Genomic DNA, 16,627 nt, shown 5'->3' on the forward strand with positions numbered 1-16,627 from the left:
ATTTAAGGCTATTCAAGTTAAGGAGTATTGCTTAGGACCACAGATGAAATTAATTTGTCCAACCAATGATGGAACCTATGACTAATTTTACACGACATGACATGTAACATCATTCCCAGCAGCTCTTTCAACTGATTGTCTCAAATGTTTTAGGAACAAATTTAATACAATCAGATTTCATTAACCTGGTTTTCAATCATTGAACAACCTCAACAATATAGAATATAGAAAAGAAATCAGAAGTAAACAAGAAACCAAATGAAGTTATAAAGTCCATGCATAAAGCTCATGCACTTCCCAATAAAGTGATTCCTGGCTTTCCTCAATGCATATTTTCAGCTAACAAACTTGTCAAATCTTTACTCAATATCACAACAAATTAGAAACAGCATATTTGGGACAAGGGAGAAAACAATGCAGGAAAAACAATTCATGGCCGAGCGAAGTGGCACAAGCTTGTAATCCCAGCAGCTCGGGAGGCTGAGACAGGAGGACCACGAGTTCAAAGCCAGCCTCAGCAATGGCAAGGCGCTAAACAACTCAGTGAGACCCTAGCTCTAAATATAATATAATACAAAATAGGGCCGGGATGTGGCTCAGTGGTTGATTGACCCTAGTTCAAACCCTAGAACCAAGGGGGGGGAAAAAAAAAAAAAAAAAAAACAGAGCATAAAGAAGTTAGCCCTGTCTATGAGGAAACATTTTCCCCCACAATGCAATCTGCTTCAGTGCCAGCAGCCTATAGACACAGAGGCCAGGCAATGATTCAGGGTCACAGTTTGCTCTGGCATGGGACACTAGAGTATGAAGAATTTAAAGACAAAAAAACAAAGCTAAGGCCACGTGTGGAGGTGCACACCTATAATCCCAGTGACTCAAGGCTGAGGCAGGAGGGTCATGAGTTCAAAACCAGCCTCATCAATTTAGCAAGGTCCTAAGCAACTTAGTGAGACCTTGTCTCAAAATAAAACATAAAAAGGGCTGGGGATGTGACACAGTTAAGCACCCCTGGGTTTAATCCCTGGTACCAAAAAACAAAAAAGAAACAAAACTAAGGGTGTCTGAGGGTATTTAGCTTAGTATATAACATAGTATTTAGCACAGGGGTGAACAGGCCTACATACCTCAATAGTTGACCCCTGGGAACATCAAAATGCAATAACCAGTACTCATATTTTTTTAAAAAATGCCCAAAATGATACATTTCATCAAAGGAAAAACATCAGTTAAGAAGGAAATTAAGGGCTAGGGTATAGCTCAGTGGTAGAGCACTAGCCTAGCATGCACAAAGCCCTTGGTTCAATTCCCAGCACCACAAAAAAAAAAAAAAAAGGAAAATCAAATGATATCAACCACTATATTCTCAAATAATACCCCAAATCCTCTACCTGCTGCTTCCATCTCACATGATATATTGAGATATTATAAAACTTCACATAGCAGGGGCTGGGGTTGTGGCTTAGCGGTAGACCACTCACATAGCATACGCAGGGCCCTAGGGTCAATCCTTAGCACCATATAAAAATAAATAAGTAAAATAAAGGTATTGTGTCCAACTACAACTAAAAAATAAACACAAAAAAGAAAAAAAAAGAAAACTTCACAGTTTCACTGGCTAAACTCTTAGCCAAAAAGAAAAAAGATAAAATTTACACTGAAGAGGAGAAAAATCTTGCTTTGGACCCCAGGGAAGTAGAATAATATTTCTATACAATTTGCAACTCGAAATCACCAACTCAATGCCCAGAGAGTGTGATAATAACAAAGTCAAATACAACAGTTTAGGTTTTCTAACAATTTCTTTTAATTAAAAATTTTTTTTTCATTCAATTTTTTGGAAGTATCACTGGATTAGATATCCTAAATTCAAATTTTATTATATCCCCTCAAAGAATTTAACATTAAATTAAAAAAAAAAACAAAACTTACACTTCCTGTAAAGTTTGCGATTCCAAGCTGATGTTCCAGTCAGATAACCGATTATGGCTCAAATCCCTGAAAGACGACAAAATATCACTCTTAGTTTTTTGGAAAGTAGACTTAAAAAAACCAATGAGCACTGGGAATATAACTCAGTGGTAGAGAGCCTGCCTAGCATACAGGAGATACTAGGTTTGATCCCCAGCACCACAAACAGAAAGAAAAAAAAAATGTAACCAAAAAATTTAAAAGTCCTCTTAAATTTGAATACAGGCAAAAAGAAATGTTTATCCATAAGAATTCATCTAAATTTCAAAACAGCTATATTACTTTTTAATTTTGTTTTCTTCTTTTGGTAATTAGGAAATACATTTACATGGTTCAGTAACCAAGGAGTATAAAAGAGAATACAATAAAGTCTCCCACCCTTATTTCCATCCAACCAATTCCCCTTCCCAATAACAAATGAAAAATACTGCACACTGTTTCTTGTTCAGCCTTTCAGATATTTTATACATGTACCAAGAAATTTTTACAAATGGCAGGATTTACGCATTATTGGTCCCTTGCTTCTTTTACTTAGTGAGTTTCTTCATCCCCTTGCAGTGGTTATATAATATTAGCTGTAAATAAATTGAAAGGTAGATTTCACAAGGCAATATGGTGAGCTCCTATATTAAAATTGGAGTTAACCACATCCTTCAGAGAGATGCAATCTTCCTACAAAGAGCTCTCTAGCTTCAGAATAATTACCCAATTATTACTCAAATTATGGTAGGATAATGACAGTGGCAGCTAATGTTTATTAAGTGTCAGGCAGTCTTCTATGCACTTTATTTAAATATATATGTATATGCACACATATACACATATAAAATTATCTAAATTCATACAACAGCTCCTTTACAAAACAATTACTTTGACAATCCTCACTTTCCTAATACAGAAAGGAGGCACAGAGAGATCAATAACTTGTCAATATAAGGTCACAACAAATACGTAGGGAACCATAAATTCAAAAGTCCATCTCACCTCCAGCAAGCAGTTTGTTAGATATGGGAGAAATTTTACTGAAGTTAGTTGTACGTTTAAATATTTAAATTGGCTTTTAAAAATTCAACTTGATGTTCCCTGGCATCTTTACAAGACTGTTGAAGTGGAATCAGGGCACACAAGCTGCCCAAGAGATGTCCTATAGGTTACAATATGGCAAGCAACAGGGACACACTAGAGAAAATGACAGATCAATTTGTCTCACTGTGACAACCACATGCAGTTGGCAGATGCATGCAGGTTTGAACGATGTCTCTAACACAGCAGAACAATTTATTCTGAGCTAAATTCATGCCTGAGCATCTGGAAAATCTAGGTACTTTCATTCAAGAGATTAATTTACACCATGACATAACTAAGGCTATGTTAAACCATCACTTTTTCACAACAGTTCTAAACAGTTCTTTTACTCCAAGATATCTGTCATGAAGTAGCAACTCAAAGATACTAATGAATACAGTGGTGTGATAGGAAACACAAGATACACACACACACACACACACACATATGAATTCATGCCACATAAAAGTGTCATATTCAGGATTGCAGGTATAGCTCAGTGATGTAGCAAGTGTTTACTAGCACATTCAAGGCTCTGGGTTCAACTCCCAGCACCAAAAAATAAATAAATCTTATATTTGGATACTTTATCCAACACACACTTGCTACTAAACAACAAACAATTCCATACAAGTGAAAAGTTTTGTTGTTTTGTGGCATTTCAACTGTAGCAGAAATTCAACTGTTGTAAATATTCCATATTCTGCCCCAAATTGGCTGGTACAACAAATGAAGAAATAATAACATCTGGATGTTATTAATTAGCATGGTGTTTACTAGATTCTACATATCATGACTGCTTGTATTTAGCAGCTTTTCCCCTTAAGAATTTGGGCTTTCATTTTAATCACAACAATGCATTTCCATAGTGCCTTAAAAAATCTCAATCTTCCTGGCAGCACAACTTTTGATCATACTTTCCCCCAAGAATTCTCCCATGAATGTCACTCATCAGTGACAGAATCATTTACCAGGCAATCATTTTTAAAGAAAACATAAAGCAATAAAAAATTAAGCCCAATTTATATGATATAAATAACTTTGTACTATTAGTGAAAACTGTCCAGTTATCTATTTGGGACAGAGTAGTTTAATCTGTGTCTTTGAAGAAATGATGAGCTTTTCAACCAAACCCAGAGGATACCTAAAATACTTTCAAGCCTCTCTACAGTATAATGTTGTTTTATGCTCTGAAATAGTCTCATATGTCAGCACTCTTCTGAAACAAATCTTCCTTGAATGATATTTAACAATATTAGGGCCGGAGATACAGGGCTCACCTAGCAAGTACAAGGCCCCGAGTTTCATCACCAGTACCAAAAACTAAAACTAAAACAAAAACACACTAAAAGTGAACTTCCAACATAATTGTATCAATCGGTATATACCAGTATAGTTGCTTAAGTTATCAAAATAGCAGATATCTAACTAGAATTATTTGACTTTATTTAATCATCAAGTATTCTTTTTCTTTTGCTGGTGTTTATTAGGATCAAATCCAGGGCCTCATGCATGCCAGGCAAGCACTCTACCACTGAGCTACATCCCCAGCCCCAGGTATTCTTACAATAAATATTTATTGGACCATATGCTATGCCCTGTGAATGCCACAAAAACTGTCAATATTACAGTCTTTTTCTCTTTCTGAAAACAACATTTATAGTTCTCACAGATAGGATCATCCCAAAACTAGACAAATTCAACATCAATTTCATTATTTCCCTTCACTGGAAATGATTAACTTTTATATCTAAATTTCACTCTGGAATTTAATCATATGACATGTGCTAACAGGAGTATAAAAGCATTGTTTTTTTAATCCACATAACTAGTACTTTAAGGCACTAAAATAAATTTATATATATCATATTGTCAATACACCAAAACATCACAAAAAGTATACTAAGATGAAAGAAGTCTGTAAGATTATTTCTTAACTTCAGTAATGCATAGCAGACATAATCTTATTCCCATAAATGTCTTTCCTATTTCCTTTTTTTAAATACCAGGGGTACTTTACCACAGAGCTAAGTCCCCAGTCAGTCCTTTTTATTTTTTATTTTGAGATAGGGTCTCACTAAATTGCTGAGGCTGGCCTCAAACCTGAGGTGGAAGGAAACTCCTGCCTCAGTTTCCCAAGTTGCTGGGATTAGAGGTGTGTGCCATTGCACCCAGCCCATCACCTCTTTTTTGAGACTGGGTTTCCACATTTTGCCTAGGTTGGTCTTGACATGAGTTTAAGGGTTCAAGGGATCCTCCCATCTTGGCAAGGGGCACAGGCTTGGGCCACCATGCTCAGCTTCTATCTTTTAAAATAAGCACTTCAAAAAGGGTGAAGAAACTGAAATTTGAAGACTTCAAATATCAGACTATAAATATCAGATATAAAACTCATAGATCAGAATTTGTATATTTCTTTTTGATTGGAGATTCCTGGCATTCTTCTCTAAGTGTAAGCATTAATTCCATTTAGTTTGCATATGCTAATGACAGTTTGTCTTTTATTGTTTTTTGTTAGGTTTTGTTTTGGTTTGGTTTTGGTACTAGGGATTAAACCCAGGGGCACTTTATCACTGAGCCACATTCACAGTCCTTTCTATTTCTATTTTGAGACAGGGTCTCACTAAGTTGTTTAGAACCTCACCAAATTGCTGAGGCTGGCCTGGAACTTGCAATCCTGCCTCAGTCTCCCAAATCACTGGAATTACAGGCATACACCACTATGTCCAGCTATTGTTTTTAAAGTGAGAATCCTGAAACAAATAACTTTCACTATTTCTCCTTGAAATATCCAAAAAATGTAAGAATTAAGTCAATAAACTTTATTTTCTAACATCACTAATCTGACAATTTATGGATATGTGTCTCAGTGTTATAAACTTAGCTCCCACTCACGTTAATCTATAAGGATGCAGCTGCAATAAATGATGAATTATTAAAGTTCTTAATACCATGTGGAGCCAGAGGCGTCCTTAACGTAGTATAAAAAAATAAAAAGGGCTAAAGATATGGCTCATTGATATTAAAAAAAAAAAAAAAAATCCCTGAATTCAATGAGGACACACACACACACACAAAAAAAAGAAAACTACTACTAATTCTCAGGTTTACTACATAATCAACTACCATGCTGTGATTTATAAAACGGATGATCCAAATATTCATGGGGTATGATGAACTAAACACAAGAAATTCTAATAATTCTTAAAATTTTGCCTGCTTTTATAGGTTTGCTTTCCCTTTACCATTTTTAATATAACAACTTTCCACTAAAAGCTGTCACTTCTTGAAACTGTCAGCCTTTCTGTATAGTGGCTCTTTATCTTTGTTTTTAATTTGTTGCTTCTAATCGTCAGGCTAGGAAACCCCAATGCCTGTGAGCAATGTCTGAATTAGAAGTAAATGAGATCTGAGTGAGAGTTTCCTAGAAGCATTTTCACTATGTGGTTCAACTAGAGATAACTGGAGACACTGGGTAAATATCTTCAGGATAAATAAGATTTGAAGAGTGCATGAGGCATAACACTATTCCGAATTAAACATCCTATCTTTCATTTGTATTATTTGCAATACATTTTACAATACTCTGTGTGTGTGTGTTGTTACTGGAGATTGAACCCTGGGCCTTGTGTTTGCAAAGCAAGCACTCTACCAACTGAGCTATACCTCCAGCCCATTATAATACGTTTATATAAATCCAAAAAAATGAAGATAGACGTTAGAATATTTGAGAATTTTTTTTTTTAATTAAAGGGACACGTTTTAATTTTTCCATTATCTGCCCTTGGGTTAACTATTAAAAATCATTAAATGATTAAAAATACTGTTTCACGGGGGGAATTCACCAACACATCAACAACAAAATAAGAAATTCTAGCCAGGTGCAGTGGCACACACCTATAATCCCAGCAGCTCGGGAGGCTGAGGCAGGAGGATCTCGAGTTCAAAGCCAGCCTCAGCAATGGTGAAGTGCTAAGCAACTCAAAGAGACCCCGTCTCTAAATAAAATACAAAATAGGGCTGGGGATGCAGCTCAGTGGCCAAATGCCCCTGAATTCAACCCCTAGTGCCAAAAGAAAAAAAAAAAAAGAAAAGAAATTCTACACAAACTTTCTTTTCTAAGGTACTAAGGATTGAACTCAGGACATCACACATATTAGGCAAGCGCTCTACCACTGAACTATGTCTCCAGGGTCTCTACATAATCATTTAAGAACAGTCTTTGCACACCTAGTTCTGGGACCTTCAGCAAGTCCTGAACTTCAGCATCTCTGAACTTCTTTTACACAGAAAAATAAGAATATCAAGGGCTGGGATTGTGGCTCAGCCGTAGAGCACATGCCTAGCACAGGTGAGGTCCTGGGTTCAATCCCCAACACCACATAAAAATAAATAAATATATTTAAAAAATAAGAACATTAATACCAACTTTATCAGATTTCTCTAAAAGTTAAGAGATTATAAATGGAAGGCTTAGTACACAGGTCACATGACCCAGCAACATCTTTTTTTCTGAGTATTCATCTATTGGAAATGTAGGTAAAATCTACTTGCCAAGGTAAAACCTTAATTAATTTCATCTATTCTCCTATATTAACTTATTAAAGTCCTAATCCAAGTATTGACTCTGGATTCATCATAAAGATGCCAATAATAAGCCCACCAAAGATTTGGGCAACTTACTCAAGTATATGCCTGTACCACAAGATTTAATGATTCAGAATTACCCAGTGATACCACTTACTAAGAATCTACATATATACCCACATAATTATGAAAAGATGTCTACCAAGAATTTATAGTACTGGCAAAACCATAAAGGAAACCTATACTTATCAAGATCAGTTAAGGTAGAGCCACCCCGCACTGGGGTTCCTTAGTCACCAAAGCATGGCTCCACAGCCCAACACCAGGAAACATTCAGGCTTGAAACTGCCACTGCCACAAAACTGGGATATGGCTGCTTCTATCAAGAGACAACAGGGCTGGGGTTGTGGTTCAGCAGTGGAACGCTTGCCTCGCATGTAAGAGGTACCGCGTTAGATCCTCAGCACCACATAAAAATAAACAAACAAGGTAAAGGTACGGTGTCCATTTTACAACTAAAAAAAAAAGAGAGAGAGAGAGAGAGACAACAATAAGGTCCTGGTAAGACGTCACCAAGGTCCCTGTGGTCTGGCTGCACCAGAGCTTTCTCTACTAGGGGTGCTAACAGTTATCCTGTTGCTGAGGTAACAGGGAGTCTTGCATAGGGGAGTCTTGCGTAGGATTGCCTATTTCTTATTTCTCCTACTAACAGCCAACTTCCTATGATTACCCCCTTACTAGTCTTCTAATCTAACACCTGCATATTCTTAAATCCTATCTCATAAACATCTCAGCCAACTCCCAAGTCCCTGCTTCCACCATCAGAAACTGTAAACCATTGATCATATAGCTGAAAATCTACTGATCATATAGTTGAAGATAACCAAACCCATCATTTCTGTTTATAGTGGCAAAACTGTAAATGTAAAAATAGAAGTTGACTGATATATGGCTGCACGTTGGGTACATTGAGTGCTATAATATCGATCTCTCCCTTAAAAGTGAGGTATTACCTGTAGGCACTTTATAAGATAATAAGGCAAGAGCTGTAATACCTCAGATCTATACTAGGAGAGAGGAAGACACATAGACATCATGAAAACACAAGGGAGGAAAATGCCCCAAACAAACCAAGATACAACAACAATAGAATCCATAGATAGCGCAGTAAGTGAAATGTCAGAGAAGGAGTATAGAATATATATAACTAAAATGATTTGGGAATTAAAGAATGACCTAAGTGAGCAGATACAGGCAAAAATGAATCACACCAACAAAGAGATAAGAGAGCAAATACAGGTTGCAAGGGATTACTTCAAGGAAGAGATAGAGATTCTGGGGAAAAAAAAACAAAACAGAAATCCTCGAAATCAAAGAAACAATAAGCCAATTAAAAAAACTCAATAGATACCATCACCAACAGACTAGATCACTTGGAAGACAGAACCTCAGAAAATGAAGACAAAATATACAATCTTGAAAATAAAGTTGACCTCACAGTGAAGATGGTAAGAAACCAGGAACAGAACTTTCAAGAATTATGGAATACCATCAAAAGACCAAATTTAAGATTTATTGGGTTAGAGGAAGGTTCAGAGATTCAAACCAAAAGAATGCTTAATCTCTTCAATGAAATAATATCAGAAAATTTCCCAAGCATGAAGAATGAATTGGAAAACCAAATACAAGAGGCCTAAAGGACACCAAATGTACAAAATTACACAGATCTATACCAAGACACGTTATAGTAAAAATGCCTAGCATACAGAATAAGGCTAGAAGATCAGTTAAATTACTTACAAAAATTCCATGTACAAATCTCTGCAGCCAGTTTAAAAAAAAAAAATATTTATACAAAGTGCTCATGTGTTTTGTTTTTTTTTTTTAAAGAACTTAACCACAGGGTCTTGTTAAATTGCTGAGGCTGCCTATGAATTTGCAATCTTCCTGCCTCAGCCTCCCAAGCCACTGGGATTACAGGCATGTACCACTGTGCACCTAGCCATTCCTTCTATTTTTTGAGTCAGAGTCTCCCTAAATTGCCTAGGCTGGGCTCTAACACATGATCCTCCTGCCTCAACCTTCCCAGTAGCTGGGATTACAGGTATGCAGCACCATGCCTGGCTGGACAGTATTACTTTATTTTTAATTTTTTGTAGTTGTAGACGGACACAATGCCTTTGTTTATTTTTATGTGGTACTGAGGATTGAACCCAGTGCCAACATGCATGCTAGGCAAGTGCTCTGCCACTGAGCTACAGCCCCAGCTCCAGTATTACTTTATTTAAAAACAAACTTTAAGTGCTTGCATGCACAAGGCCCTGGGTTCAATCCCCAGTACCAAAAATTTAAAAATCTAAAAAACTTTAAAGAAAGTATTGTATTATAAACACTGAATAAAGGGCCATGTTTTATTTTTTTTTAATCTACCTTCTCAGAATGTGCCAGCAAAATAGGATATTTTTGTTGGTGGTGGTACTAGAGATTAAACCCAGGAACACTCTACCACTGAGCTACATACCAGCCCTTTATAATTTTTTTTTTATTTTAGAGACAGCATCTTGCCAAGTTGCTGAGAGGCTGGCTAAGTTGCTGAGGCTGGCATCAAATTTTCAATTTTCCTGTTATCAGCCTCCCCAGTCCCTGGGATTACAGGCAGACATGAATACACCATTGAACTGGGCAAATTTTAATTGTTACTTTTCTAAGATTAGAATTCTTCCTATGGGGTAGGGATGTGGCTCAGTGGCAGAGTGCTTGTCTAGCATGCATCAGTCCCTGGGTTCAATCACAGTCTTACAATTAAAAGGAAAAAGAAATCTTCCTACAGAACGCTTTCAGAATGATGCCATAAATTAACCAAATTATCACAAAGAAAAACTCAATAACTACATGATCTCTTATTTTCCTATCTGTAATATATATCTCAGAAAAAAGTAGAAAATACAAACAATCCAGAAAGTTTTCAGACTGATTTATGAAGTAGTAAATTCCACTTTCAAACCCAATGTCTGGCCCTCAAATTTCAAGTTAATAGAACTAAATCTATAGTGAGCCATAGCATATTACCCCAATCCATGTTTTTAGTATCTGTCTTCCCTTCCCATTTAGAATAACAGTTCAAAAATAGCAGAATGCCAGGTGCAGTGGTGCAGGCCTATAATCCCAGTGGCTCTTGAGGCTGAGGCAGGAGAATCTAGAGTTTAAAGACAGCCTCTCTATTGCTGAGGCACTAAGCAACTCAATGAGACCCTGTCTCTAAATAAAATACAAAATAGGGCTGGGGAATGTGGCTCAATGGTTGAGTGCTCCCCGAGTTCAATCTCCATACCAAAAAGGAAAAGAAAAAAAAAAGTGGAACTAATATAGTTGCTTTTACACAAAAATAGACAGAAAGCTATGACATGGAAATGAAAATGGAAAGCCATTATCATTAGTGAGCACTTTCTGAGTATCACACCTTTGTATCACTATTTTATAATTAAGTTATACAGATTTTTACAAGTGGATGGATATTAAAACAAATCATCTTATCATTTACAACGCTGATGGAGAAGGTATAGTTACAAAGCCAAGCATCAGCTGGGTTTCTCATTATTAAAGTAATCCATCACTCCTTAATACCCATAGTCTAACCTGGCACCACGTCCAATATCTCCTCAAGCAAGCAACATTTATGGTATGCTCTTTCTGCTGCATCCTGCCAAAATTTTTATTATATAAGCAAATCATCATAATAAATTTGAAGCAGATAAATAAAACCAAAATGTGTAAGAGACACCCCAAATTAAGAAGCATTTAGTTATAAATCTAGATTCACCACAGTTCACTATTATTGCTCAGTTTAAATTTAAACTCACCACTAGTTATTCTGGCAATTGTTACAAATAATTACAGTCTCATTTTTTTGGAAAGGCTGGGGAAGAGCAATAAAAGCAGACGTAAAGAACACAATGCGCCCTTTAAAAAAAAAAAATGGTTTACAAGATAAAACCTAACACTAACTACTGCATTCTTCTGGTTTGGTCTCACACATGAAATTAATCATTTGGATGGGTTGTAATAATTTAAATTGCTTTTATTTGCATCAACTGAGCATCCCAACATCTTTCATGACTGGAAAAATACAGAATAAATGAGTTGTGTCATTTACTTTGGCATAAAAAATATGACATAAGAATGTACTCAAAGCACTTTTTAAAAGGTCTGAATATGATGTGATCTTTTCTCCATTGGTTAAATGCCAGTTTTTCATTAGGCTAGAAGATCTTTAAAAAGTAAAATATATAGTTAGGTGCAGTGGTGCCACCTATAATCCTAGCTATTCAAGAGCCTGAGGTAGGAGGACCGTAAGTGGTAGACCAACCTTGATAACTCAGTGAGACCCTGTCTCAAAAAAAAAAAAAAAAAAAAAATTAAAAGACCTAGGGATGAGCTCGGCACAGTGGCAAACATCTATAATCCCAGCTACTCAGAAGCTGAGGCAGGAGGATCAAAATTCAAAGCCATTATGGGCAACTTAGCAAGAACTTATCTCAAAAGTAAAATAAAAAGCTTCAGGATGTATGTATCTCAGAGGCAGAGCACCCCTGGGTCCAATCCTCAGTATCTCTTACTCTCTCTCACATATATACACACATAAAAGACTTACCCAGAGTTCTTCAATGGAAGTTAATGTCCTATGTATGCTAAAGAACTAACCTGTTCACAACTAAAGGAACAAATGCAAATAACTTTTAAGCAGTCATTATAATAAGAGCAGAAGTGATTTAAAAACTATAGGTAACTAAATACATAAATAATTCAATAAGATTGATTTAGTATTGCAGTGGTTCCCAAACACTAATTTATGATGAAGTTTTCAGCAGTCTATAGTGAAATAAAAACAGTTAAGACAAAATTACAAATTTTCAAAAGGCCAAATTTGGCCAGACCTGGTAGCACACACCTGTAATCCCAGCATACCTGTAGTCCCAGTGGCTGGGGAGGCTGAGGCAGGAGGATTGAGTTAAAAACCAGCCTCCGAAACCAACAATAAAAATTAAAAAAAAAAACAAAAACCAAAAAAACAGCCTCCGAAACTTAGCAAGGCCCTAAGCAACCCGGTGAAACCCTGTCTCTAAATAAATACAAAAAGGGCTATGGGGGGGCTGGGGTTGTGGCTCAGTGGTAGAGTGCTCGCCTAGCACGTGTGAGGCACTGGGTTCAATCCTCAGCACCACATAAAAATAAATAAAATAAAGTCATTGTGTTTATCTACAACTAAAGAAATATTAAAAAAAAAAAAAAGGGGGGGCTGGGGATGTGGCTCAGTGGTTAAGTGTCCCTGGGTTCAATCCCCAGTAACAACAACAACAACAAAAAAAGCTAATTCAATAGAATTATTTGGCAAAACAAGAAGTTGACTATTGGTCCTACAATGTTTGCGTGTTCATATGTGCAATCAGAACAATGTGCTACAGAGCTCTACAACCACCTAGAGAATCCAGTCAAGTTATGAATAACGAAATAATATTTCACAGTTTCTCATACAGAAAAACAAGATAGTATTGATATAGGTTTTTAAAAAAACAATATTGAATCCAGGTGTAAACTCCATGGTAGAACACTTTGCCTAGTACACACAAGGCCTTGGATTAGAACTTCAGCATCTCAAATCATAAAAACAAAAAGCAGAATTAACAAACACAACCATTCCAGGCATTTGCGTTTGATCACTAATATATTTAGAACATCGCATGAATTATTTATTTATTTTAGAGTGCTAGAGATGAAACTCAGAGCCTTGCGTATGCTAGGGAAGTGCTCTACCACTGAGCTATATCCACAGCCCATTGCATATGTCTTAAAATTCTAATTTGCATGAAGAAACCTAAGTGTATTTGGTTATTTTAAAGCTAATGGCAATTGCTAAAGAATGTTTCATTTCTCAATTTAAAATAACACAATAAGGGACTGGGATTGTGCCTCAGTGGAGGAGCACTTGCCTAGCATGTGTGAGGCACTGGGTTCAATCCTCAGCACCACATAAAAGTAAATAAAGGTACTTTGTCCATATACAACTGGGAAAATTAATTAATTAATTAATTAAATGACACAATCAGACAGCCAGGTGTGTTGCTGTAGGCCTGTAATCCCAGCAACTCAGGAGGATGCGACAGGAGGGTAGCAAGTTCAAGATCAGCCTCAGCAACTTAGCATGGCCCTAAGCAACTTAGCAAGACCCTGTCTCAACATTAAAAAAGAAAGAAAGAAAAAGGGTTGGGGATGTAGCTCAGTGGTAAAGTACCCTTGGGTTCAATCACCAGTCTAAAAAAAAATAAAATAAAATAGCACAATCATGTCTTTTAATATTCTAAGAGTGCTTTAGCTAATGTAAGACTTCCATCCAATTATATTTCTGTAACAGAATTGCTCTCCAAAGCATTTCACTTCAACTGAAAATGTCAATTTCATTATAGGACATTTAAAATTTCTGAATGCCACTTTGGCTTTAGGCAATTTGTCTTGATTAAACAAAAATAAAACTCTGACATAAAATAATCTTACATAAAATTATTTTTAATTATTGTTTAACTACCAGTGTAGAAACTTAGAAAGTAAGCCACATTTATTCAATTACAACTACAAGAAGGTATGTTGTTTTTAAACTTACGCTAGATTTATTCTGTCATAATCAGGTAGCTGTTCCAAGAATTTCTTAGAAAAAAGTACTTGCTACATAACAAAGATGCTGTACTTGGTTTAAATCAGACTACCATACACATGAGTGCCTTAATTTAAATCAATACAACCAGAATTAACTACAGGTGTTACTATAATAAAACAAAAGAAATCATATTGATGGTGTGGTGGTGCATGCCTGTAATCCCAGTGGCTAGGGAGGCTGCGGCAGGAGGATCAAAAGTTCAAAGCCAGCCTAGGCAATTTAGCAAGCCCCTAAGCAACTTAGAGAGACCCTGTCTCAAAATAAAAAATAAAGGTTCTGAGGAAGTGGTTAAGCACTTCTGGGCTCAATCACTGATATTTAAAAAAAAAAAAAAAAAAAAAAGGAAAGAAACCATACTATTATATTGCAATTCTGTTTACACTGGATACATTTTCTCAATAAATGAATTAAGTTTCTTTCCTATCTATGCTAATCAACTTGTAAATATATAAATACTTCTTAACCTCTGCAACAGACCTTCTATTTGTATTCTATTTCCAATGAAAATCCAAAAGCCCCCATATTTTAATTGCATGCCAAAATTTTTTTAATGAATTTTTTTTCTTTTTAAGTAACTATTATAAGTCTGTCAATTAATAATTGTGTTGCTCAGTATGTGACACGGAAATAACTGTATGTTGGTGGTTAAGAAACCTCATAATTACAGTTATTTAATACCTAACTTTTGTTCCCAATGCCACTATGCTGACTCAAGGCTAATGCACCTTTCTAAGCGCCACTGTGTAATATAGGCCTGTCAGAATTAAAATGCAGCAGTGGAGACTCCAGAATTATTCATTCAACCATTGTACTTGTTTCTCATATGTAAACAAAGAAGCCTCATTTCTGAGTTGTACACCACAAGTAAAAGCAATGAAAACAAAGCATCACATTATTTTGGGGAAAAAATATACTCTTTCCCTTCTTTATAGTGAATCCTAAATCAGCTCAAGAATGCTACTTATGAAGATATTCTGGGTTAATCCTGGATCTCCTGATACATGATGAAGTTTTCAACCCTGTCAAGTATCAAAACTGCAACACGAAAGGAAACAATATATGAGAACTAGGGACAGAAGAGAATTCATTTATCTCAGGTGAACCTGTATAAAATCACGTGCCTGCGGCAGACCACTCAAGCTGAGGTACACAACAAATGATGCAGCCCACGAGGGATCCGCGCTCAGCCCACTCCCCAGCCATTCTGTGTCCCTGGTAGTGCCCAGAACCCTCGAGTACTTAACATTAAACACCCCAGCCCACCTCCTCCCTTGCCAGGAAATCACAGACTCCCTAGCCCCGAGAATCTCGACCTCAGTCTTCATTCAAGTCTCCCCAAACCCTCAACACCAGCGCTTTTAGACTCCCACCACCCAAAACCAAGTTCACAACCACAGAATAGCAGTTTCTTTCACAACTCAGGTAGGCGACCACGCCCTCCAGTCCGCGGCGGAGGGGAGCTCGCCTTCTCTCGGTCCCTCGGCTTGGCCACTCTACTCACAGGGTGGCGATGTCGGGGGGCAGCGGGCCCGACAGCGCCCTCCAGCTCGACGCGGGCAGCTTTCTGCGACTGCAGTCCAGCAAAGGAATGCGGCAGGAGCAGGGTGCGGGGCAGAGGCCTGCCCAGGAGACGGGCAGCAGGAGGACTGCCTGGGCGAGGAAGAGAAGCCGGGAAAGGGGTCCGGACCGACACCCCGGGAGCTGCTCCTCCCGGACGCCTAGGGGCGCCGGCGCCATTTTCCCCTCGACCCGGACCCGGCCGAGAAAACCCGCCTGGCTCACAAGGCGGCTCCGCGTAGGCTTTTGGCCGCTGCGCGACCACCTGAAAGCCCCGGCTGTCGCCTGTATCCTCTAAAAGCAGGCGACAGACACAAGCGGAGGGACAGCAGGGGCAGCGGCTGAAGACAGGCTGCTGAGGCCCTACGGACACCGCTTGCCCGCCCCGCCCCGCGACGCAACGTCTTCACGCACAGGGCCCAGCCAATCTGTGCACAAGGATGAAGTTGCGTCGGGGGCGAGACCGGGGACCGCCCCGCTCCTTCAGGAGAAGGATGTTAAGGTGCCCCAGACTGCAGTGCCCCTCAGCGGTTCCGCTGCCGTTCATCCGCTGGAGGGCGCAGTGGCTCTTTAAGAGAAACCGTGGGGCAAAGCCACGGCCGAGTCCAAAGTCCTCACTGCGGATTTGTCTGCCGTAGTAGTATGAAAGGATCTTTCTTCTTCTCCTCCTTCTTTTCTTTTTTGGGGACTGGGTATTGAACCCTGTCACTACTTTGCCGCTGAAATACATCCTCAGCCCTT

The 16,627-nt window shown here is 37.9% G+C and overlaps 1 protein-coding gene and 1 non-coding gene across 3 annotated transcripts in view; both read right to left on the reverse strand.

The window, feature by feature from the left end:
- Lrig2 (leucine rich repeats and immunoglobulin like domains 2) overlaps nucleotides 1-16,627 on the reverse strand; it is a 174,144-nt gene that overhangs the window by 39,009 nt on the left and 118,508 nt on the right. The window contains exons 1-2 of one of the 2 annotated variants that reach the window (XM_046458220.2): nucleotides 15,831-16,284; nucleotides 1,930-1,995 (exon numbers count right to left, since the gene is read on the reverse strand). In XM_046458220.2, the coding sequence (XP_046314176.1) occupies nucleotides 1,930-1,995; nucleotides 15,831-16,066 (302 nt within the window). In that variant the 5' untranslated portion in view covers nucleotides 16,067-16,284. Of the gene's footprint in view, nucleotides 1-1,929; nucleotides 1,996-15,830; nucleotides 16,285-16,627 lie in introns of those variants that run through there. The other variant, XM_058583604.1, reaches the window with a different exon arrangement.
- LOC124102062 (small nucleolar RNA SNORA42/SNORA80 family) lies at nucleotides 710-845 on the reverse strand. The gene has a single exon (XR_006854793.1). It is a non-coding gene; the product is annotated as a small nucleolar RNA SNORA42/SNORA80 family (small nucleolar RNA).

This window comes from Marmota monax, unplaced genomic scaffold, assembly GCF_021218885.2.
Source record: "Marmota monax isolate L192 unplaced genomic scaffold, Marmota_monax_Labrador192_F-V1.1 WCK01_AAM20220418_F8-fsc00087, whole genome shotgun sequence".
NCBI lineage: Eukaryota > Metazoa > Chordata > Mammalia > Rodentia > Sciuridae > Marmota > Marmota monax.